Below are 25,489 nucleotides of genomic sequence, written 5' to 3'. Positions count from 1 at the left end.
TGAATTCACAACATTTTTTCAACCCATAATCAGTCTCGAAAACACCCTGAAATCCACAACATCCAAAAAGTGCCACACAAATCATAAAACAAACACAAAGACATAAAAACTTGCATTCTGTGGTATTTGAGAAGATTGTGTGCACATTTATCTTCATGTTTTTCTGCAATTTGAGGGCGAAACTGATGGCTTTACACAGTAAATAAACAGCAAACAGCACATAGCCCTGAAGTTGCCAATTATTCAGACTCTTGCACTGAGTTACACAACATAATGTCTGCACGTGTGGTTTTAAGGTTAAAGAAAGTTCACCGATTAAATGCCCCGACCAATGGTTTGTGAGCTTATAAGTCACGCAAAGACACATATATGATCCTGCACCACAAAACCAGTCTTAACTCGCTGGGGTATATTTGTAGCAATAGCCAAAAATACATTGCATGGGTCAAAATTATAGAGTTTACTTTTATGCCAAAAATCATTAGGAAATTGAGATCATGTTCCATGGAGATATTTTGCAAAATTCCTACTGTAGATATATAAAAGCGTAATTTTTGATTAGCAATACCCTATCAATATATTATCAGGTACTTCATTTGAACATCTTTAAAGGTGATTTTCTCAATATTTAGATTTTTTGCACCCTCAGATTCCAGATTTTCAAATAGGTGTATGTCAACCAAATATTGTCCTATCATAACAAACCATACATCAATGGAAAGCTTATTTATTCAGCTTTCAGCTGATGTATAAATCTCAATTTCGAAAATTTGACCCTTATGACTGGTTTTGTGGTCCATATGTGACAAAATAACCAAAAAAGCATCTAAAAACTTACATGGGCTATATGTAATACAGGTAAAACTGAAATGAGTAAAGTTATACAGACATCTGCTAAGTATTAACAGTATATAATTATATATAAATATATAATTGTGGCTTATGTATACAATATTAAAACGTGTATATACATAAATGATATAATATTAATAGGATTATAATACAAATATCTATTATTTAACTTTTAAATGGCTTATGGGCAAGTATTACCTGTGCACAACATCGTAGACACAATGAATGTGGCTCCAAATGTTTTTTCAACAAACCTTCAGCCCGTGCTGCAGTCATCACCGCTTATCCTGTTTCTATGGTTACAGTACACGACACTGTCGTGAACTTCTCTGCTCTTTACGGCAGCCGGTTGTCAGTTGCTGCATGTGGCACCATGTGAGTGCAGAATAACAGAGACCTGAGAAGAACTGAATGTATTCTGCAAGCTACTCATTGTTTGATAAACGATCACATAGTACTATATCGCCAGACAGCTCTTTTGCATGTTAAAGCGCTTATAAATATATTATTTTTGTGTTATTTTAGTCTTTTGGCGACGTGTAGCTGTGCATTCTGGTGTCGTTTGTGATTTAGAGATGTTGTATTTTGTCGGTCTCGGTCTGGGCGATGCTAAAGACATCACTGTTAAAGGTTTAGAGATCGTCCGTCAGTGTAGTCGTGTTTATTTGGAGGCTTACACGTCTATACTGACCGTCGGGAAGGAAGCGTTGGTATGTGGATGATTAAACACATTATATTATCTGAATCCTGACAGTTGACAGCTCGATATACATCATAAACAAAACCATATGAGTACATTTTGCGTTCATGTGAGACATAAGATGGAAAGATACTCACATATACCGCAATATGCTGGTCGACGACAAGTAATAATGCCTGAAGTGATAAAATTATATGTAGTTTAAAACACACACATGCCAAGAAATGTAATATTTGTGTTCATAAGACATTTTTAAAAATGCTTATTTCATATTTTACATTAAGTGTGACTTAATGATTACAAAAAAATACAAATAAACGAAAGCTTTCAAGCATATTTCATAGTTAAAAAAAAGTTTTAGAAATGTTTGAATCTTGTACATTAGGATTGTTAGTATTAATTTGCATTGTCTTTTCATAAAAAGATCAAAATATATGATATTTTAAAGAATTGTACTTACCTTGACATGTAATACAGGTGTCTTCTCTATGATGTAATTTTCTGTTTAATAGTTTAATAGTCGCATGACAACAAAATGAACAACTTATTGTTTATTTTATCACACTGATTATTAGGTGGACAATTTTTTTTTTTTTTTCAAATATTAATCATTTTGTAATAATAATAAGTGTTATGGAAGGCCGTTTCTGCCAGTGAATAAAAAAAAAAGGTAACTGAGACTTTTTTGTTTCACAATTCTGATTTTTTTTTCACAGTTGTGAGTTTACATCTCGCAATTCACATTTTTTTTTCTCAAAATTGTAAGATACAATAATAAAAAGTCAGAATTACGAGATATAAATTCACAACAAAAAGATGTGCGAGTTTATATCTCGTAATTCTGTCTTTATATCATGCAGTTCTCAGAAAAAAAGTCAGAATTGCAAGTTTTTATCTCGCAAATGTGAGATATGTGAGAGCTTATATATTGCAGTTCTGACTTTATAACTCGCAGTTGTGAGTTTTTATCACACAGCCCTGAGAAAAAGTCAGAATTGCGAGTTTATATCCAGGGTTGCCAGGTTTTCACAACAAAACCCGCCCAATTGTATTTTGAGGGGGGGGTCCGTTTAGGGGTTAAAATACAAGTGTTTTTTGTGGGGGTTCCCCTGGTAAATTTGTAGTTCAGGGGATAAATATGTTGTTATTGGGGTCGCTTCAACCCACGGACATTAAAAACAACCCGTGGCAACAGTGTTAAAGTAGCCCAATTCCGCTGGAAAACCACAGACTTGGCAACACTGTTTATATCATGCAATTGTAAGAAAAAAGTCAGAATTGTAAGTTTATATCACGCAATTCTGATATAAAAAGTGACAACCTTCATTTTTCATTCAGTGGCGGAAATAAGATATTGACTTGACATTTTGACCCCACAAAAAAGTACAGTATATATATATATATATATATATATATATATATATATATATATGTGTGTGTGTGTGTGTGTATCAGAAGTAATGTTATTTGGAAATTAAAAATATGTTCATCATTTGTTTGCTTTGGATAAAAGCATCCAAAGTAAATATATATTTACAAATATAATATTCAATTGTCATTTGTTTCTCCAAAACTAATATCAAGCATTTAAGCAATATACTTTAGATCAAACTTGATACAATCTAATTTGAAATTTAAACACGTTCATCAGAAATACTGATATTTCACTCTCAGATTTATGGCGCCATTGTGTTCTCTCTTAGGAGGAGTATTATGGGCGCGAGTTGCTGCTGGCCGACAGAGACATGGTGGAACAACAGGCGGATGAGATCCTGAAGGGAGCAGATGTCAGTGATGTGGCGTTTCTAGTGGTTGGTGATCCTTTTGGGTAAGACTAACTAACTACTTCAAGATCTACAATAGCTAGTCTCAGTCACATCTAATCCATATGTGACAACAACTGCAAACTCATCCTGAACTGAAATATTCATCAACAGTATAGTTTGTCAACTTTCACTTATGAGGTTTCTAGGCATATTTGTCATATGCTCCTCATGTTGCCATCACATATACCACAATCCCACAAGTGCAGTGACTCATCAAGAACTCAAAATCCAGACATACCCAGACTTTCATTGGAAAGCTTTATCACCGGTCTATTTGACTTATATTTCATTGTTTACAGAAGAAATTAAATGAGAAATGGGAGGAAATGTTCGAACTTATTTAACTAATAAACTCCATTCTGATTGTGATAATGCCCTCAAGTACAGTTAAGTGCGCTTGAAAGCATGCACTCCTCTAAATAAATATCTCTTTCAACCATAAGTGTGAGGAACGACAACAATAAAAAAAACTCTTTCTAAGTCTAGCAGAAGATAAATAATGGAAATGTTTCCTATTATTCAGGAAATTGTGCCTGAAGAACCACAGAGTGGTTGGAGCACCAAAGCTCTGGGGTGCAACGTTATCGCTCTTACGAGAAGTGGGATGTGAACGTCTGAGGTGTGGGTTCTTTGGAAACTCTCCAGAAGAGATGAGCTAATTACGCCCGTCTCGGTCGCTTCTAGTCACGGTTGCGCTTAGCGTAGTTTGGCTCCAGCTTTTTCCAGCCAAACCCACATAGCGGGAGGGGGACGAGGGTCTGACTCCTCATTTTCCTGCACTTAAGAATGTGTGGGTTTAATAAAGTTTAATGATATAGTCAAGATCGAACGGATAAGCGTTTTTGGCGCGATTTGGATTACTTCCACATTGTAAACCGCGTAACACAGTAAATGTTGATAAGTAACCATTTTTCTGTGGTTGCCGCTTGTTTTGGAGTCGTTTACGCAAAAAACCTTTGTATTTCTTCTCTCCAGAGCTACGACCCACAGCGACCTGGTTCTGCGAGCATTGAATTCTGGGATTCAGTATCGCGTTATTCACAACGCCTCCATTATGAACGCCGTGGGCTGCTGTGGATTGCAAGTAAGGCTCAAGTTGCTGTCACATTTATTGTTGTTCGGCGAATTTTTCCAAGCGAATTCCAGTCATTTCAATAGGAATTGACGGGAATGGGAATTTCAAACTGGTCACGCAGATTCGACCTTATTTGCTCCCAAAATTTTGCCGAAAATCCACGATCGCACCCAAAGGGATAGTACGCCCAAGAATGCAAATTATCCCAATATTTACTCACCCTCAAGCCATTCTAGGTGTATATGACTTTCTTCTTTCAGACGAATATGATCAGAGTTATATTAAAAATGTCCTGGCTCGTCCAAGCTTTATAATGGCAGTGAATGGCTGTTGAGATTTTGAAGTCCAATAAAGTGCATCCATCCATCAAAAAAAGTACTCCACATGACTTCAAGAAGTCAGGCCTTCTGAAGTGAATCGATGTGCTTGTGTAATAAAAGTATCCATATTTAAAACTTTATAAATTGTAATCTCTAGCTTGTGCTATTTGTGGTATGCGCGTTCATGAGAGAATAACGTTTCAACAGATGATGTAGGACGTAAGCGAACGCGGTGTGAACACGGAAGTAAAACAAAACACGAGTCGCGAATTAGAAGTGCAAAATGACGATTTTGTATGACGGTTTTCCTTTTCTGTAAACAAAACTTGGTTCTCCGTCATCCGCTGGAACGTCACTCTCCCGTTAATTTGCGTACGACAGTTTGTGGAAACTAGAGATTGTGGCTTATAAAGTTTTAAATATGGATATTTTTCCTACATAAACACATCGATTCACTTCAGAAGGCCTTTATTAACACCCTGGAGCTGTGTGGAGTACTTTTTATGATGGTTGGATGCACTTTATTGAACTTCAAAATCTCAACAGCCATTCACTGCCATTAGAAAGCTTGGAAGAGCCAGTGCATTTTTTAATATAACTCCAATTCCATTCGTCTGAAAGAATAAAGTCATATACATCTAGAATGGCTTGAGGGTGAGTAAATAATGGGATAATTTGCATTTTTTTTCCCATGGTGTCATTGTCAACATGTACTTTCCAGAGAATGTACTTCGCCATTGTGCGTCATTCGTGCGTGGTCTCTTGTGAAAATGATCAAACGGTAATACGGCCTTTGTGCTGTAGGCGTCCCAGCGGAGTCTATCAACGTAGCCTAGTGGCCATCAATAACAGCCCCATGTATTGACCTGTCAGGGCAGCTTTGTATACCAAGAGGCCCCAGATGCCGCCCTAAACTCATGATAGGCACCTATAGATGATCTGAGATCAGCAGTGCTGTTTCTAAAGGATATTATGTAGGTAGGAAAAGCAGGTCCTAAATCATCTACCCCAGCTGCTGCTCTCAGCCACAGAGGGATCTGGTAGGTCAACACACACTTTGCAGTTACTGTTTGGGTGTAGATCATGATGCACTAACTGGAAGCAATCAACAACCAGAGATGCCACAAAAAAGCATGACTCGAGACTTTCTACACCCAAAGTGTGTGTTGTTTTTGTTATCTATAACATCTGGTTTAACATGGCAATCCAAACCCATAAGACCTTTGAACATCTTCAGAACACAAATTAAGATATTTATGATGAAATCCATGAGCTTTCTGACCCTGTGGTTCAACCTTAATGTTATAAAGCTACAAAAATACATTTATACTGATGTCACATAGACTATTTTAACAATGTCCTTATTACCTTTCTGGGCACCCATTCCTTGAACGTGTCAGTTGTGTTGCTGTCTATGCAGGGTCAGAAAGCTCTCAGATTTTATCAAAAATACCTTAATTTGTATTCTGAAGACGAATGAAGTGCTTACAAGTTTGGAACCCACATGAGGGTGAGTAATTAATGACAGAATTTTCATTTTTGGGTGAACTATAATTTAAAAAGGTGCAGTTTTTTTCTTCCATATTGGAAAAAAATGGGAATGGAAAAATGGAAAAAGCATGGGAATTTGGTTTTATTCACTGGTTGTTGATTGGATAGAAGTGGCTTAAGAAAGTAGATGAATTTAGAAATAGATGAGCTGAATTTCATTTCATACCCACTTTAATTGGATATTTCACCCAAAATGAACCTGTTGTTCCAAACCTGACTGACTTCCATTCTTCCGCTGAACACAAAAGATATTTTGACAAATGTTTCAGCCGTCTTTGTTTATACAATGAAAGTCATTGGGGTCCAGAACAACAACATTGGACCCCACTGACTTTCATTGTGTGGACAAAAGCATTTTTCATGTTCAATAGACATTTTTCAAAATATCAGCATGCTAAAACCCGCCAAGGCCACACAAGACGTGGGAAAAAAGATATCATGTTCACAAAGTAAAAAATTTGTTTCCACATATAATTGATTTGTGGCCATAATTAAGTTTTTTGAGGACAACATTCCAGGATTTTTCTCCATATAGTGGAGGATCAGCAATGGGAATCAGCGAGTTGAAGGTCCAAATTGCAGTTTCAATGACAATTCTACACAATCCCAGCTGAGGAATAAGGGTCTCACTAGCAAAGTGGTTGGTCATTATCTAAAAAGAAAATAAACATTTATATACTTTTTAACCACAAATGCTTGTCTTTCATTAGCCTAACTAGTGCTCTTTACCAAAAAAAACAATGTTTTTTCGATTTGAGTTTTTTGCCTCTGCCTCACCATAGACTTAGAGCTAGTGTAAGACAAGCATTTGTGGTTAAAAAGTATACACATAAAATTTTTAGAATTTCTAATTTTTAGAAAAAGATAGAATGTTTTGCTAGATAAGACACTTGTTCCTCAGCTGGGATTGTGTAGAGTCCTTTGAAGCTGCATTGAAACTGCAATTTGAACCTTCAAACCACTGGCTCCCATTAAAGTCCACTATATGGAGAAAAATCCTGGAATGTTTTCCTCAAAAACCTTAATTTCTTTTTGACCGAAGAAAGACATGAACATCTTTGATGACACAGGGGTGAGTAAATTACCAGGGAATTTTAATTCAGGAGTGAACTAATCCTTTAATAACTCTCTCAATGAAGTTGTGACTCATCCCCATTTCATCTCCTTTAAGTCACCACCGTTTAATTTGTTACAGATAAACAAAAAGGAATTCACCTCTATTTGAGGTCTATAGTTGACTTCACTAACCGACTAGGTCAGAGGTGTCCAAACCTACTCCTGGAGCGCCACTGTCCTGCAGAGTTTAGCTCCAACCCTAATTAAACACACCTGAACCAGCTAATCAAGGTCTTCAGACTCACTACAAACATTAAAGCAAGTGTGTTGGAGCTGGTTGGAGCTAACCTCTACAATATGTTGGTCCTCCAGGATGAGAAGTGGACAACCTTGGTAGATTTGGGACGACTTCAACACTACCTATGTCAGGGGTCTCCAAACTTAGTCCTAGAGGACCGCTGTCCTGTAAAGTTTAGCTCCAACACACCTGCCCTGAAGCTTATAACAAGTCAGTCTGAAGACCTTGATTAGATGGTTCAGGTGTGTTTAATTGGGGTTGGAGCTAAACGCCTCAGGACAGTGGTCCTCCAAGAGCAGGATTGGACTCCTCAGGACACTGGGCCTCCAGAAGCAAGATTGGACACCCCTGGACTTGGTAGACAGGATGACTTCAACCCTATGTCAGAGGTGTCCAAACTCCTAGAGGGCCACTGTCCTGCAGAATTTAGCTCCAACCAGCTACCTGCCTGGAAGCTTCTACTGAGTCTGAAGACCGTGATTAGATGATTCAGGCATGTTTAATTGGGGTTGGAGCTAAACTCTGCGGGACACCAGCCCTTTAGGAGCAGGATTAGACACCCCTGAATTTGGTAGATATGGGACGACTTCAACACTACCTATGTGAGGGGTGTCCAAACTCGGTTCTAGAGGACCAACATCCTGCAGAGTTAAGCTCCAACCAGCCAACACACCTGCCTGGAAGCTTCTAGTGAGCCTGAAGACCTTGATTAGTTGTTTCAGGTGTTTAATTGGGGTTGGACTGAGTTTGGACACCCCAGACATAGGTGGTGTTGAAGTCGTCCCACATCTACCAAGTCCAGGGGTGTCCAATCTTGGAGGGCCACTGTCCTTCAAAGTTTAGCTCCAACCAACCTGGCTGGTTCAGGTTTGTTTAATTGAGGTTTGAGCTAAACTCTGCAGGACAGTGGCCCACCAGGAGCAGGATTGGACACCCTGGTAGATGTGGGATGACTTCAACACTATGTCAGGGGTCTCCAAAATCAGTCCTAGATGGCTGCTGTCTTGCAGAGTTTAGCTCCAACCCCAATTAAACACACCTGCACCAGATAATCAAGGTCTTCAGGCTCATTAGAAGCTTGCTGGCAGGTGTTTTGTAGCTTGTTGGAGCCAAATTCTGCAGGACGTTGGCCCTCTAGAACCGAGTATATCTACCTGATATAGGTAGTGTTGAAGTCGTCCCACATCTACCAAATCCAGGGGTGTCCAAACTCATTTGTAGAGGTCCACTGTCCTGCTGAATTTAGCTGGTTCAGGTGTGTTTATCTGTGGTTGGAGGGCCACTAGGTGTCCAAACCCAGTCCTAGAGGGCCACTGTCCTGCAGAGTTTAGCTCCAAACAGGTCCAACACACCTGCCTGGAAGTTTCTAGTGAGTCTCAAGATCTTGATTGGCTGGTTCAGGTGTGTTTAATTGCGGTTGGAGGGCCACTGGGTGTCCAAACTCATTCCTAGAGGGCCACTGTCCCGCAGAGTTTAGCTCCAACCCCAATTAAACATACCTAAACCAGCTAATCAAGGTCTTCAGGCTCACTAGAAGCTTCCAAGCAGGTGTTTTGAAGCTGGTTGGAGCCACATTCTGCAGGACGTTGGCCCTCTTGTACCGAATTTGGACACCCCTAGGTGTCATAGGTAGCGTTGAAATCGTCCTACATCTACCAGGGGTGTCCAGTCCTGCTCCTGGAGGGCCACTGTCCTGCAGAGTTTAGCTCCAACAAGCTCCAAAAGATCTGCCTTGAAGCTTCTAATGAGCCTGAAGACCTTGATTAGCTGGTTCAGTTGTGTTTAATTGTGTTTTGAGCTAAACTCTGTAGGACAGTGGCCCTCCAGGACTGATTATGGACACCCCTGACTTATGTGTTCATATTGCACTATTACATGCTTCAGAGGGTCTATAGGAGTACCCGGTAACAAGTCTGCCTGCTGTAATGTCACTTTGTTGTGTCAGCTGTGCAGCACTCTAGTGTTTAGAATGATGTCATGCTTACTGAATAACAGGAAGCACCTTGTCGGTGTCTAAACAGAGCTGGCTGGCTACTTGTGAACACACTGACCAACACAAAATAAGATCTAGTTTGAGTAAATTGAGTATGAATGTGATTGCGTTTTCCTCCTTAGCTGTACAACTTCGGGGAAACGGTGTCCATTGTGTTTTGGACGGACACATGGAGACCAGAGAGCTTCTATGATAAGATCAAGAAGAACAGGGATATGGGCCTGCACACACTGTGCCTGCTGGGTAAGCACTTCCTTTGACTCTTTGTGAATGATATGTTCTAATTAGAAAGTTATATGATGTTATGGGCATGCATGAACAATTCGTTTTGTCCCTCTGCTCACGTCCCAAGTATATACGTTTGACGCATCTTTAACAGTCACTGTAGCACTGAATGTGTCAAAACCAGATGCGACGCCCCCCCGTATTTTGACGTCCCATCAAATAGGCATTTCCCTTCGGGGCGCACATTAAACTTGGGCCCGTCGCAAACGCTCTGGTACCCCCAAGGCAGATGGCCGCAAATAATTTACGTTTATATCTGTGTGCCGTGGAGATTTCCAGACAACTCTTAATAAACCCTCCGTTTTCCAAAGCACCAGTGGGATTTCCCATTGGAAGGCATCTTTGGTAATGAATGTTGGTAGAAATCGTAGTTTGCTGGTAGGGGGTCGTGTCTCATTGGCTGGCGGGACAGAGGGGGAGGGGCGGGAGTCCCCAGGTGCTTCCCAGCTGAGGAGACGAGGACAAAAATGAGCAAGAGAGGGATCAGGGTTATTAACCTCATTATTCAAAAGCAAACAGAGGAAGGCGGGGATTGGACACCTCCCCGTCCACCCTTGGCCGCAAGAGCGCTTATCTAACACAATAACCTGCAGACACAACAAAAGCACGCACACACACAGAGACAAAACACAGGGACTTTACACTGCATCCATTCATCATAACGTTGCTAACAAGACGTGGGCTATTAATCAAGCTGGCAAATATTGGTCGATTTATTTGCTGGTGTTTCTAAATTAAATAGAACAATAAAATTAGATTTGTAATTCCAAAAAAAAGTCTGACACTGTGTCTACATCCGATGTGAACTTGTTCCATTTAAATTTTTGATGTGCTACACTGCTACTACAACCTCTTTATTTTTTTCTGTTAAGCTAAAAAAAACTACAAGTGTCATTAATACATTTTGAATTTATATTAATTTTCAGGTTTCTTTGTTTTTTTTAAAATTAATTATGAACTTTATGTCAGTTTTCTGGTTTCTTTTGTTCTGTTTTTTTTAACAAATATTTTTTACTTTTATGTCAACTTTCAGGTTTCTTTTTTTTTTTTTTTTTTTTACAAATATCATTAATTGTGAATTTTATGTCAAAATTTTGACTTTTTTACTTTCTAATTAATTTTTTTTAGAAATACTGTATGTGTTCTTTTTGTGTAATTTTACAAATATTAGTTAATTATTAATTTTATGTCACTTTTCTGGTTTCGTCTTACAAATATTAATTATGAATTTTATGTCAGTTTTTTACTTTCTTTTCTTTTATAAATATCTTTTAGTTTTTTGTCATTTTATAAATATCATTAATGATTTATGAATGTTATGTCAGTTTTCTTTTTTTTCTTTTTTTAACAGTTTAACAGTTTTTTTTTCTTTTTTTAACATTAATTTATAATTTTATGTACATTTTCTTTTTTATGTAAAATATTTTAAATTTTCATTATTGAGTGTTTTTTTTGTCATTTTACAATATTAATTTCATTTTTAAATTAATTTTATGTAATTTTTCTGGTTTCTTTTTTCTAGAAATATCAGTGAATTATGAATTCTATATCAGTTTTATTTTTTATTTTTTTTTAATTGTATGTCAATTGTCTGGTTTATTTTTTACATTTGTTTTATTTATTTATTTTTATTTTATTTTTTTTTTACAAATACCATTAATTAATCAAGAATTTGATTTTTTCACCTTTCATTTTTTCAGAAATATCATTAGTTTTTTTGACATTTTACAAATATTATTAATGAATTAAGTAATTTGTTATGCATTTTATGCATATCAGTTTATCATTTTTCTGGTTTCTTTTTTTTCTACAAATATCATTAATGAATTATGAATGTTATGTCAATTTTATTTTATTTTTTAACAAAAGTATCATTTTCTGGTTTCTTTCTTTCTTTCTTTTTACAAATATCATTAATGAATTATGAATGTTATGCCAGTTTTTTTTTTTTTTTTTTTTTTTTTTACAAATATCTAATTAATTATGAATTGTGTGTCATTCTTTTAAAACTTTTTTCAGAAATATTTAGTTTTTTTTGTCATTTACAAATATCATTAATGAATTATGAATGCTATGTACATTTTTTGTCATTATATATATGGCAGTTTTTTGTCAATTTTGTTTAAGTTAATATCAATAATGCGTTTTGTGTAATTTTGTTTTATGTTAGTTTTTGCATACTTTTATTTTGCTATTCTAAAATGCATGCAAAGTCAGTTTTGATGCCATATTTCCATTTATAAAGAAAGCAGGAAAGAAAACGTCCCATTTTACTGCAGCCAAAGTTTAGCCTTGAAATTTCATCTGATTGGTCGGTTATTTACGAACATTTTGAGTTTAACGCTGACATGTTCAGTGTAGACATGGTGTGAAAACATGACTGGTCTTGATTTGTACATCTGTCTTTGTTCTCAATATGGGGCCCTCTCAGGTGCCGTCTGAAAATGTACTCACGCTCCAGACTGCGTGGGGTTAACAGCCCCAGACGGAGGGGCGACCTACTATTTATGACGTGACAGAAACATCCAGAGAGGCCTAGTTTATAAAACCCGAGCTTATTGTATCATACAACACTTACAACTCCCTTGTTTCACAGATATCAAAGTCAAAGAGCAGTCCATGGAGAATTTAATGAGGTAAGACTCTCACTTTCTGATTTTTGGTGAGGTTCAGGCTCATTTATATCTAGTCTGCGATGCTTTTCCGGGAGGGTTGATATGTGGTTTCCAGCAGACATTGAGTTAACATTTGTGCAAGTTGTTGGGGGGCTGACTGGTTGAGTTGGAAAAAAATAACAAAAGTAAAAACCGTGGCAGCTTGTTTGACTTGGACGCATGATATGTTATCATGGACCTTCCCTGGGCCGCCCCCAGAACTGCCACGGTATAATTTTCCCATATGAAACCTTCAGAAATATGTTCATCGGCAACTTCGTTGTCTTCTTTCGAAGTTGAACTCGAAGTCCTTCTAAAAACCTTCACTAGTGCGGAATTATTTCTCGTTGTTGAAGACGGTTGTTAACTCCTTGCTTTCTCCGCGGTGTCCTGTAATTATCTCCCCCCTTGGTTGCGCACTTTGTGTAATATTATATCCAGTCCACATAAACCCCAAATGGGTTTTAGTGTTCCACTATGTACGCTATAAGGAGACGAGCATTAGGCCTGGTGCGTGCTCCCTGTTCAAGGCTGGAAAGTGTGCTAATGTCTCCCAGATTTATTGGCACTGTTGTACCATTACTCGGAAATGGAATAACCATATGCTGCATGATTTTGGTCGCAGTCAGATGCTTGTCCAGTGAGGTTGGTACCCTTCACTGCAGGGAGGGGGAAATGGCCCCAAAAAGAAATTCAAAGCATGTCTCCAACTTCCTTAAGTTGACTGATTTCATCAAGGATAGACAGACGGTCCATTAATGGCTAATGCACCTTAAGTAAAGCATGCAGAGTATTTCGCTTTAAAGCTCAGATGTAAATTGCATTAATGGCCACCTACTTGCTCAATGTTCCTCCTGTACCATGGCTTAATATAATAAAATGATGTTTCTTGTTACTGAAATATGTATTAGAAAACCCATGAATGATTTATGTTATTTTTTTATTTTTATTTTTTTGAATCTACATGGTTTTATACGTATTTTGGACTATGAGGGGGCGCCATTATTTTTGGTGCACATTGCATACTGCGTCAGTGACATCAAATGGTTGCGCTCTGGTGCTACCCATTGCTATTTTTACAACTCGGAAAATGAAATACTGATACAATGCCACATTGTGTGGTTTTGGTTGTAATTTTCAGTCGAAGGGCAACAAGAGAAGTGATGTAAGTCTTCACTGCTTTTCTAGCGATAAGAGGTGAAACTAATGTGAAGATGCCTGTGGATGAATTAAACTTCTTAAAGACCCTCGTCTTTGTTCTCTCCACTTCACTGATACCTTTAAGGACTTTTAGTAGACTACAACTATGGAAAGAGCCTACAGGTGGCGATGGATATAATCGCAGGCTTAAACCAAATGCTGTACCATCGATTTTTTCCCACAAGGAGTCTAAATGCCCCTGGATATCGAGTGAAATCCACACTGAGAAACTCCTTTGGTGGCTGCGGCGTCATGACAAGCGTAGCATGTTTACATCTGTCAGGATGGCATCTAGCGTTTCTTGTCTCTGCCGTTTATAACCTGTGGTCTACCAAAAGCCTTAAAGGTAAGCCATGAAGCAGACTTACATCGCTTCTACGAGTAGCAGGAAGTGGTAGGAAACCCATGAAAAATTTACATTATTTAAAAAATCCACATAGTTTTATACTTATTTTGGATTATGGTGGCGCCATTATTTTTGGTGTGCAGTGCATTCTGCATCGATGATGTCAAATAGCTGCACTCTGTAAGATACTGCCACTACTTGTTGCTATTTTTTTACTGCAACACAACTCAAGGAATTGAGTAAAATCCGCTCTGAGAAACTTGTTTACATTCTTGCAGGATGGCATCTAGCGTTTCTTGTCTCTGCCGTTTGTAAGCTCTTTCAAGTAGCTGTGCTCTACTAAAAGCCTCAAAGGCATCAGGGTTAAAGTGGAAAGAACAAAGACGCATGTCTTTAGGAAGTTTTATTTGTCCACAGGCATTTTCCTATTCTTTTCCTTCTTCTTATCACTAGGAAAGCAGTGTTGGAACTATGGGGGCGCATCATTATTTTTTGGTGCGCAGTGCATTGTGCGTCGATAATGTCATATGGTTGCACTCTGTGAGATACTGGTGCTATCCGTTGGTATTTTTACTGCGGCACAACTCGGAAAATAAAATACTGAAACAATGCCACATTGAGACAGGGTTTGAGACAAGAAACGCTAGATGCCATCCTGACAGGATGTAAACATGCCAATGCTTGTCATGACGCCGCAGCCACTGAAGGAGTTTCTCAGCATGGATTTCACTCGATATCCAGGGGCGTTTAAACTCCTCGTGGGGAAAAATCGATGGTATGGCATTTGGTTTAACCCTACACTTATATCCATTGTCACCCATAAGCTCTTTCAGTAGCTGTGGTCTACTAAAAGCCTCAAAGGCGAAAAGCGAAAAGAATATTTAAGAAGTAAGAAGTTTTATTCGTCCACAGGCATCTTCTCTTGTTGCCCTTCAACTGAAAATTACAACCAAACACAGCACAATGTAGGATCGTATCGTGATCTTTTATGGGTTTTCATACTGCATAAGAGAAATAATTTATGTTATATTAAGCCATACAAGTCCGTTTAAAGTTTACCAGTTTCCTCTCTCTCCAGGGGTCGAAAGATTTACGAGCCTCCCAGGTACATGACTGTTGCTCAGGCAGCTGAGCAACTCTTGGAGATACTACAGAACCGAAGGGATCGGGGTGAGGAGTTGGGTAAGTAACTTTCTGAAAACCTTCGTGAACTCTGTGGTAGAACCATCTGGACGTCTGGCCGACTTGAGACGCTGGCGAGCATTGACGGAAAATTGGATTAGGTTTGATTGAACGCTTTGCAAGCGTTGGTTTTATGGCTTCTCCTGTGTTCTTTCCTTCATTGCAGCAATGACTGAAGACACAGTGTGTGTTGGCCTGGCTCGAGTCGGAGCCGAGGACCAGACCATCCGTTCCGGGACGCTCCGAGAGTTGGCGTCCTGTGACCTGGGAGGACCACTTCACTCAATGATCATCAGCGGACACCTTCATCCTCTAGAGGTGGACATGTTAAAACTCTTCTGCGGTCCTGAGGGATTGAATTCATTGAAGATGACCGATAGTTCCACATATGTTTCTTGATATCCACAAATCTTGTGCTCTTTGAGAAAAAAAAAACTCCCTTTCCAGTGCTCCTAAAGCTTTTTAAAAATAAAAAGCGGACGTCCACGTGAGAACCTGGAGCTGCCAGAGGGTCAGGAGAGCACGCAAATGACAGTTGTTATTCCAGATCAAGTTTGACCACTTTAACCTTTAAGCACCGGTCAGGCCAGGGTTGCATTTCATAACAAGATTTCAATTTCGATTGGGATTGGGGTGATTATTTTGACATGCGACAGTCATGTTCTTGCTGTCAAAGATGTAAATGATGGGGAAATGGAAAAGGTTATTGTGGACCAACTGCATCTGGTTTGCATTAGTCCCTCTGAAATTGAGCTTTCTTTGAAATTGGCATAATGTTTCTGAACCGAGAGGCTTTCTTAATGGAACTTTCTCGGTAAGAATGTAAATAAGATAAAAGCAAATGCTAAGATTCCTTTGAGCCTGTCATAATGGATGAAGATTGATTTTCGTACAATAAAGACGCTTATTTTGTCGCCACTGATTCAATGCCTTACATGTGGTTTGACTGTTTTGGTCTTCATCTGCGGTTTTGTTTGTGATCTTTCATTTATTTTCTGTCAGCATGAATTGCATAGGAAGTGAACAAGAGCTATTGTCAAAGTAGTTCGCCTCTGCTTTATTTATGCAAAGAAAAATTTGAGCTCACATGTTGCATTTATAGATTACTGGGTTTACAGATCTGCATCTGCTTTTTTTTTTTACCACCGTCGAAGAACAAAGCATTTGCAAATTAACGTTTACTAGTTCAAGTGAAGGTTATATACCTTTCGGCACACCTTTAAAAAAAAACTGTTGTGTTTTACAAATATTATTTAGATATTTGCATGTCTGCTTGTAGTATTAGTGTGATCCTACTTTGTCGTATTTTGTGCAAAACACTTTTATAGTTAACTCTTAGCGTAATTCTAAGAAGTAACAGGTTAAAAATGGTTCTATGATTGAACACTCAAAAATATCCTGTGGTTCTCAAAGAAGCATGGTTTTTTCCTATAAAGGAGAAGTGAAATTTCAATGTAAAAAGTATTGGTCCCTTTCTGTAAGAGGCTGAATACAGTGTTCAGCCCATCTGTAAACAATATTGTGGTTCATGGATGTTTTCAATATTTTTACCCAACGTTAAAATGCAAAATATATATATATATATATATAAATTAATATATAATAACGTAATATCATTTAATATATACATTTTTATATATAAATAATCGCTTTTTTTGCCACACACAACATCTTTTCTCATAAAAACGAGATGTTACGTCTTTACGTTATGTCTTTTCTTATAATAACAGGATGTCATTTATTGGATAGGCATTTTATATTGTAGACAGATTAATCCTAATAAACATGCCGCTACACTAAAAGCAATACTAAAATACATTTAAAAGGTTTTATTTTTATTATCCCTCCTGCATGTAACCACACATTATATCTTTTATAACGGGAAAAAACATTATTTTAATGACATACGTCATTATGACGAGAAAAAAAAATTGTTTTAATGAGAAAAAGATGTTGCTTTAATGACATAACATCTCAAGATGTTATTTTAACATCTCATCTCATTTTAACGACATTTTATAAGAAAAACATTTTAATTAGAAAAAAAAATGTAATTTTAACGACGTAACTTCTCAGTAGGAGAAAATATGTTGTTTTAATGACATAACATCCTGTTATTGTGAAAAAAGATGTTCTAACGAGAAAAAGATTTAATTTTAAAGACATTATGAAAAAAGATTTTTTTTACGTTTTAACGAGAAAAGATGTTTTAATGACATCTTATTACGAGAAAATTGTGGTTTTAACAAGAAAAAGATGTCATTTTAACGACAACATCTCATAAGAGAGGATGCCATTTTAGTGAGATGTTCAAGATGTTTTAATGACATTTTATTACAAGAAAAGATTGTTTTAGAGAACAAGATGTTGTTTTAACGACATAACATCCTGTTATTAAGGAAAAAGATGTCGTTTTAACAAGAAAAAAAGATTATAATAATAATTTTGACATATTATGAGAAAGGATGCCATTTTAACAGCATCTCATTTTGAGAAATGATGTTTTAATGACTTTTTATTACGAGAAAATATTATTTAGTGTGATGTCGATTTAACTACATATTATTACGAGAAATTTTAACGACATAACATCCTATTACAATAAAAGATGTTTTAACAAGAAAAAGATGTAATTTTAACGACATATCTCATGAGACAGGATGTCGTTTCAACAGCGTCACATTTCGAGAAAAGATGTTTTAATGACATTTTCTTACAACAAAAGATGTTTTAGTGAGATGTCATATTAATGACATAACATCTTTTATTACAAGAAAACAGAATAACGTCCTGTTATTAAGAAAAAAGGTGTCGTTCTAACAAGAAAAATGACATTTTAACAACATTACAAGAAAAGACGTTTTAACAAGAAAAAGATGTTTTAATGACATCTTATTACAAGAAAAGATGTTTTAACGAAAAAGATGTAATTTTAACGAATCTCACGAGAAAGGATGTCGTTTTAACGTCATCTTATTATGAGAAAAGATGCTTTAACGATATTTTATTACGAGAAAAGATGTTTTAACGACATAACATCTCATTACGAGAAAAGAAGTAATTTTAATAACATCCTGTTATGATGAAAAAATGTCATTGTAACAAGAAAGGTTTTAACGACATAACATCTCATTATGAGAAAAGATGACATAACATTTTATTATTAGAAAAGATGTTTTAACAAGAAAAAGATGTTTTAATGACGCATCTTGGTGATTAACGACGTATCTCATTACAAGAAAATGTTTTAATGACATCTTATGAAAAAGATGTCATTCCAATGAGAAAAAGATGGCATTTTAACGACATAACATCACATTACGAGAAATGTTGTTTTAATGACATAACATCTTATTATGAGAAAAGACGTCATTTTAACAACATCTCATGAGAAAATATGTAGTTTTATCGACATATCTTATTACAAGTAAATATGTTTTAACGACATATTTTGTTATTATGAGGAAATGTTAAAACTACATATCTCATTATGACAACATAATTGAGTGGAAAAGTAATACAGTGTGTGGCAGTAATGAGTCACTGTATAACAGCTTGGCAAACAAAGTCTATCAACTGATTTAATACTTATATGATCATAATTCTGTCCTGAAAATCATACCTCAAAACTCTTCATCCTTTCAAACCCTCTCAAATGCAACTGAAAATGTTCCAGTGTCCTTTCTTCAACCCATTCCAGAGTGAAATTAACTTCATTTTAATTTAGTTTCAAGCAGAGCTGAAAAACACAAAGTAAGAGTATTTATATTGAAAAAAAAAAAAAAAAAAAAAAAAAAAAAAAAAATCACTGGAGGAAATCTTAATCAATTTTAAACTGGAAAAGGTCTGTGTGTCCAGACAGGATTGATGAACTGTTTCCACCTATTAGTTGAAAGGAAATAAACAGTAATAGGCTCTGACATATTACCACAAATATGCTGGACTTGCCTACTGATGCTTGTACCTTCTTGTGCATAAAAAACAAACTCCGTTTAACTCATTCATCAGACTTACTTATGAAAACAAAAACAAAAAAGGTTTTAGGAACTTGTTCATACAAATTTTACACCATGCGAAACCAAATGCAAAGGAATGTTTTAATTGTAGACAGAACTCAAGGTCATAAAGATCCAGTTTCATCGCATTCACGTTGACCATCAAACACGGCGGTCCAAGCGATTGTCCATGATCATTTTTAAAAAGGCACTTAAGAAATGCAGACAAATGTTTATGTTTACATAATGGCATTGGCGAACGAATTCTGCACCTCTTTACAACTGTGCAACTGAAAAACAAAGCAAGTGATGTACAAAAAGTCAATGAATCACATACTGCTATTTTTTTTACAAACGTCCACTGAACTCCACACTCATACCACCGATAATTAAAACCCCATTCTGATGATGAAAAAGGGCAGCGATTATGAGGAAAAGAAACAGTTTGTTTGGGATTATAAAAATCAAAAGCAATGGAGAACTTTTAAAACAAAAAACAAAGTTCAAATGATCAAGAGGGTGCACAAATGTTGCAAGTTCTTGCCCCCCCCCTTAAAAACATCACATTGTTGTAGCTGGTCAAGTTGTTTTCTGGTAAGAGTGGAGTCAGACTGCTGGACTGCACCAGCTCCATCTTGATCCAAGATGGAAGTGGAGCGACAGAAACCCAAAGACAGATGGGTTGAGGTGGAGAATTTCCCCACAGCAGCACAGAAGGCCTTTGGTCCCGGGACTCCCAAAGATCAGGAGAAGTGTGGCGGGCTTCTACATGGCTGCCACGTCAACCTGAACATACAGTTGTCTGACGCCAACCTGGGCACAGGGCAGAAAAGATCATGTGATGGAAACTTTGAGATGTTTCAAAAAGGAGAGTTCATTTCCTAATCACGTTCCAAACCTGTAAAACCTTTGTTCATATCTTCAGAGCACAAACCAAGATATTTTTATCAAATCTGAGAGCTTTCTGACCAAAAAAGGTAGTAAGAACTTTGTTAAAATATTCAATGTGACATCAGTGGTTTATCATACATTTTTTGAAGCTACGAGAATACTTTTTGTGCGCAAAACAAAATTAACTTTATTTAACAATTCAAAAAATTAAATAAAAAAAGGTCTTTGTCGCATTTACAAGAGTACCATGACACATACGTGTGAATAGACATTATTTCTTCTTATGAGAAAAGATGTAATTTTAACGAAAAAAAGATGTCGTTTTACCAACGTAACATCTTAACACAAGAAAAGATGTTGTTTTAATGAGAAAAAGATGTTTTACGACATAACATTTCATTATTATGAGAAAAGATTTTTAAAAAACGATGGTGTTTTACCAACATAACATATTATTACGAGAAAACGTTGTTTTAACGACATAACATCTAGTGATTACGTGACATAATTTAAACAAGAAAAGATGTTATTTTTACGACATATCGTTATTGCGAGAAGTTGTAATTTTAATGAGAAAAGATGTTTTTTTCCGACATAACATCTCGTTATTATGAGAAAAGATGTCATTTTTAAAAGAAAAAGATGTTTTACCGACATAACATCTCGTTATTATGAGAAAAGATGTTGTTTTAACGGCATAACATCTAGTTATTATGAGACGTAATTTTAACGAGAAAAGATGTCTTTTTTACAACATATCGTTATTATGAGAAGTTGTAATTATAACGAGAAAAGATGTTTTTTTTTTTTTACGACATATCTCGTTATTATGAGAAAAGATGTCATTTTAACAACGTAACATCTTGTTATTATAAGAAAAGATGTCATTTTAATGAGAAAAAGATGTTTTACGACATCTTGTTACAACGAGGATATTTTAACAACATATCTTATTACTGAGAAAATATGTTATTTTAACGACATCTTGTTATGAGAAAAGACGCTGTTTAACGACATTTCTTGTTAGTAGATTAAAAAAAATATGTAATTTTAATGAGAAAAAGATGTTGTTTTACTGACATATTATACGAAAAAATGTCATTTTTACATATTACAAGAAAAATTTAATTTTAACAAGAGATGTCGTTTTACTGATATAACATCTCGTTTTTATGAGAAAAGATGTTTTAGCAACATAACATCTTGTTCTTACAAGAAAATGTCATTTTATTGAGAAAAAGATGTTTTACGACATAACATCTTAAGACAAAAAATGTTTTAATGAAACATCTCGCTGTTACGAGAACATGTCTTTTTAATGACATATCTTGTTATTACGATATAAAATATGTTATTTCAAACAACATAACATCTTGTTATTACAAGAAAATGACATTTCAATGACATAACATTTCGTTATTATGAGAAAAGATTCGTTTAACATCTAGTTATTACGAGAAAAGTTGTCGCTTTACCGACACAACATCTTGTTATTATAAGAAAAGAGGTCATTTTTAATGACATAACATCTTGTTATTATGAGAAAAGATGTAATTTTAACAAGAAAAGATGTCGTTTTACCGACAAAACATCGATGTGACAACAGTGGATTAACGTCAATTTTTTTTAAAACTATTAGAATACTTTTTGTGTGCAAAGAAAATAAAATTAACAACTTTAACAATTTCTTCTCTTCAGTGTCAGTCTTTGACGTGTGTTCACAAGTGTACATAACACACAGGTGTGAATAAAGTGATTATTTTTGTTTTTTGTGCACAAAAAGTATTCTCGTAGCTTCATAACCACTGATGTCACATGGACTATTTTATCAAGGTCCTTACTACCTTTCTGGGTCTTGAACGTATTGGTTGTGTTGCTGTCTATGTAGGATCAGAAAGTTCTTGGATTTCATCAAAAATATCTTAATTTGTGTTCCGAAAATGAACGAAGGTCTTATGGGTTTGGAATGACATGAGGCATGAGACATGAGCAATTCATTTTTCCAACGGTCCCCACCTGTGTGAAAATGTTGTGCGTTTGGCTGAGAATCCATCTAGAATCTGCATCTGGCGCCACAAGGAGTTTGAGTGTACCAATGTAGACGTCTGTGCAAAGAGTCCAGAAGTGAGGTTCTTGGAGGTTATAGACACCCTGAAGCTGCTGGACCTGCAGGAGACGTTAGGGTTAACAAACACAACCCAAGTTTTTAGCATAAGTTGAGAAGAGTCTGATGCTCAGTAGGGTGGTTGGACGATTATTGGACCATCATCTAAAACCACTTTAGGCAAAAACCTGGAACTGCCATCTTACAACAAGATGAAGATTGAGGTTGTTACCCTCGACAGAGTGCAAGTTCCCATTCTTCAAATGTGGCTACTTGGTTAGCTAGTTACATTTTGAGACAACTTAGGCCCTGTTTGCCTGGTGTTAAGAGGCATTTTGGTCAATCAGATCGCAAGTGAATGAGGAAGACATTCCTGTTCACACTTGGCCACTTCTGTCCTGATTTCTTTTGAGGGAAGGAGAAGGTGATTTCTTTAGCGGCTGTTTGAACGCATTCAACCACATGAATGTGAATGTTTTCTCGACTACTTTTGGAAGTGGACAAGAGTGAAATGTTTTACACCCTGTTCACACCTGTATTTAGCGTTGCCCACTTGTGATCAGATTGTCGAAAATGCATCTTAATGCCAAGTGTAAACAGGGCCTTTGCTACAATCCCAGTTGATATCCCAGGTTAACTCTGTCTAACCAAGTAGCTAACTTTCTCAAATAGGATCCAGAAGATGGAAATGACTCACCCTTTGGTAGCATTCAGGAAGGGCATGGTCCAGAGAAGGAGGCGTCCGTTGCATCAAGATCCCTATGGATTCCCTGAGCAGAGGAACCACACTGTGGGAAAGAGGGAGGCGATAAATGAGTTGCCGTTATGTGAAACTCAATGGAGCGCCAAGTACTAGGCAAACTCTGGCAACAGGAAGGGGACGCCACACATAAAGACGCCATTGGTTAGTGACTTTACAGCTTGACACATCGTGTTATAAGCGGAGGAGAGGAAATTCTGTCATTAACATGACAAACAAGAACTCCTTTCATTAGGATTATTTCAGGGCATGCTCAAACGTGGTCCAACATAAACTTGCCCATCTTATGGTTGGGGTGGAGTAACAGAAAGCCGTGCTGATGTCATTTCAACAGCTGTAGCGCGCGTGAGTCGGCAAACAACTCCGAACGCACCAGGAAAGACATCCAAACCCATTCATTCTGCTGAAGAATCACTTGGCAGAAACGGTTGACCGGTTAAGAAAGGACTAGGACTATTTCTCTCCGAATCAGTCAGCCGTTTCTACCCCATCAAAGCTAGGTCTTGGCTAGGCCAGCATCTTACAAAGTCATCAGCCCTCCTTGAAACCTTCAAGGCCTGACCACTGCTCCATCTGGGAACCATTAGAGGGTTCCTTGGTTTGGACTTTTTTCCCCAGTCCCTAATCTACTACAGTGTATCACCCCCACGTTCTCCTGAACTCCTCCCTGAAACCCCAGCCTCAGTTTTAGGACACGCCAAAGTGGAGAAGCTGATCGTTGTCTCATTTGGACGTTCGTGAAACTGAAGGCAAATGCTGTGTTTCACAACATCTGACCTTGCTAAACACTCTTTAAATATTCTAAATATTCTAAATATTTTGACCCAACATTGTTTTGATACAATTTTAAAAATGGCAATTATGTTACTCACAAGGCTTCGATTTTGCAATAGTCGTGTCTTGACCCGTGAGATGGCACAAACTTTCTCTACCCTATATTGAGAGCAAAGATGAGTAATATCAATATAAGCACAATGCTCCAGACCAATTTATAGCTATACTGCCTACTCAGCTCTCGTTGTGGACACATTACATTAGGTAATGTGTCTAAAATGCAAGCGCTTCTCTTCAATACCAAGACGACTGTGGTTTACCAAACAATGTTTGCAAACAAACAACTTTGTAATCTATACTAAAGCCATATAGGAACATGAAACCGGAGCCTGATTAGTCTGTCTTGTCCCTCTGGATTGATTAGCTCTAGTACGAACCTGGAAAGTAAAATGAATCAAGTCTACTGGCGAACTGACAGATTAAATCTATTCTGAGTGCAGAAAAAGTTGAAAAAGCATGTGATATTTCAGCAAATGTAATTTCAGAATACAACTGGATGTCTGAAATGTTCATTAGTTTACATAAATGGTTTAAGTAAATGGTCTGTGACAAAATGGAAATAATTATATTTCAAAATCTCATAATTAAAAAAAAAAAAATAGATCATCAGGCATCAAAGCTCGGTAAATATTGGTCACAGACGCAGTCGGCTCTGATAGCCTTGTGGGCAGTGTACAGCGGCGCTGCGCTACAGGCGTCCCGAGTTCAAATCCCGACCCTTCTCTCTCTCCCACTTCGCTTATTTTATAAACCAATCACAGCCAAACATAACCAGTCATATCCAATATCCATATCTTGATGGAGGCATTGCCTCCTCTCACGTGACATTCTCAATTACCCCGCACCAAACTCACTATACGCTTGAGGGCATCTGTTAAAACTCAACGGGCTCAGGGGACGTGAGAGAGACTCAGACTCCCGCTGTAACTTTACCTGCTGGTGTTGCTGTTGGACAACGTTTCTTTAGAAAAACAAGTGATTTCTAAACGTTCTAATGTTATATTTTGTAATACTGACGTTTTATTGTTGTACTACATATTTTTTTCTCGTCTAATATTTTGAGGAGGCACTGCCTCCCTTGCCTCCTCAGAGAAAACGCCCCGATATGGTCCATTGTACAGAATTGGTCCAAACTCAGAGTTGGAAACGTATTGAAAAAAAGGTCTTTTTCCTTAAATTTTGTATGTATGCAAATATCCAAGGTACACATTTCTAGTAATTGTGCAATTAATTCTCATATTGTATTTTCGGAAAGGTTTGGAATAATTGTCCTTTCCCCAATTTTGTCACTACCGAAACAGAAGAATATATAATTTAATTAGAAGGGTTATATTGACCGATTAAGATTTTGCTTACATCTAGATTGTAAATACATATTTTTGCTATTTTATTAAAACATTTTCAGAGGTAAATTCGTAACAGTAAAAATTTGTAACAATATTTCAAATGTAATTTATGAGATTTGTTGTATTTTGAATCCAATTTTTCTTTGTAAAAGGCAAAAAGTAAAGGATTCATTAGTTTGAATATACATTGAACCAAAAACTATCATAACATCTTAGTTGAT

The 25,489-nt window shown here is 36.8% G+C and overlaps 2 protein-coding genes across 3 annotated transcripts in view; one reads left to right on the top strand and one right to left on the bottom strand.

The window, feature by feature from the left end:
* The first annotated feature begins 1,167 nt into the window (after positions 1–1,167).
* On the top strand, positions 1,168–16,251 carry dph5 (diphthamide biosynthesis 5). Of its 2 annotated transcripts, none has more exons than XM_051094081.1 (7): positions 1,168–1,227; positions 3,256–3,380; positions 4,354–4,462; positions 9,794–9,914; positions 12,553–12,592; positions 15,235–15,338; positions 15,505–16,251. In XM_051094081.1, the coding sequence occupies exons 1-7, from the start codon at positions 1,216–1,218 to the stop codon at positions 15,735–15,737; spliced, it is 744 nt and encodes a 247-aa protein (XP_050950038.1). In that variant the 5' UTR covers positions 1,168–1,215; the 3' UTR covers positions 15,738–16,251. The 2 variants fall into 2 exon arrangements, with proteins under 2 accessions (XP_050950038.1, XP_050950037.1); XM_051094080.1 differs by having other exon boundaries at positions 1,203–1,562.
* Positions 16,252–19,421: 3,170 nt separating this feature from the next.
* slc30a7 (solute carrier family 30 member 7) overlaps positions 19,422–25,489 on the bottom strand; it is a 28,606-nt gene continuing 22,538 nt past the window's right edge. Inside the window, exons 9-11 of the mRNA XM_051094972.1 lie at positions 23,026–23,116; positions 22,241–22,390; positions 19,422–20,146 (exon numbers count right to left, since the gene is read on the bottom strand). Coding sequence (XP_050950929.1) covers positions 20,099–20,146; positions 22,241–22,390; positions 23,026–23,116 — 289 coding nt within the window. The 3' untranslated portion in view covers positions 19,422–20,098. The remainder of the gene's footprint in view (positions 20,147–22,240; positions 22,391–23,025; positions 23,117–25,489) is intronic.

This window comes from Labeo rohita, chromosome 22 (assembly GCF_022985175.1).
Source record: "Labeo rohita strain BAU-BD-2019 chromosome 22, IGBB_LRoh.1.0, whole genome shotgun sequence".
NCBI classification, from domain to species: Eukaryota; Metazoa; Chordata; class Actinopteri; order Cypriniformes; family Cyprinidae; genus Labeo; species Labeo rohita.
Note: the sequence above shows the minus strand (reverse complement) of the source record. Positions and strands in the feature narration are given on the sequence as shown.

What these genes read in the sequence shown, in the direction of transcription:
- dph5 (XM_051094080.1), top strand. Translation starts at nt 1,428, where the DNA reads ATGTTGTATTTTGTCGGTCTCGGTCTGGGCGATGCTAAAGACATCACT. An exon ending in CCGTCGGGAAGGAAGCGTTG is followed by an intron (nt 1,563 to 3,255) that starts GTATGTGGATGA and finishes GTTCTCTCTTAG; the next exon opens with GAGGAGTATTATGGGCGCGA. An exon ending in GTGGTTGGTGATCCTTTTGG is followed by an intron (nt 3,381 to 4,353) that starts GTAAGACTAACT and finishes TCTTCTCTCCAG; the next exon opens with AGCTACGACCCACAGCGACC.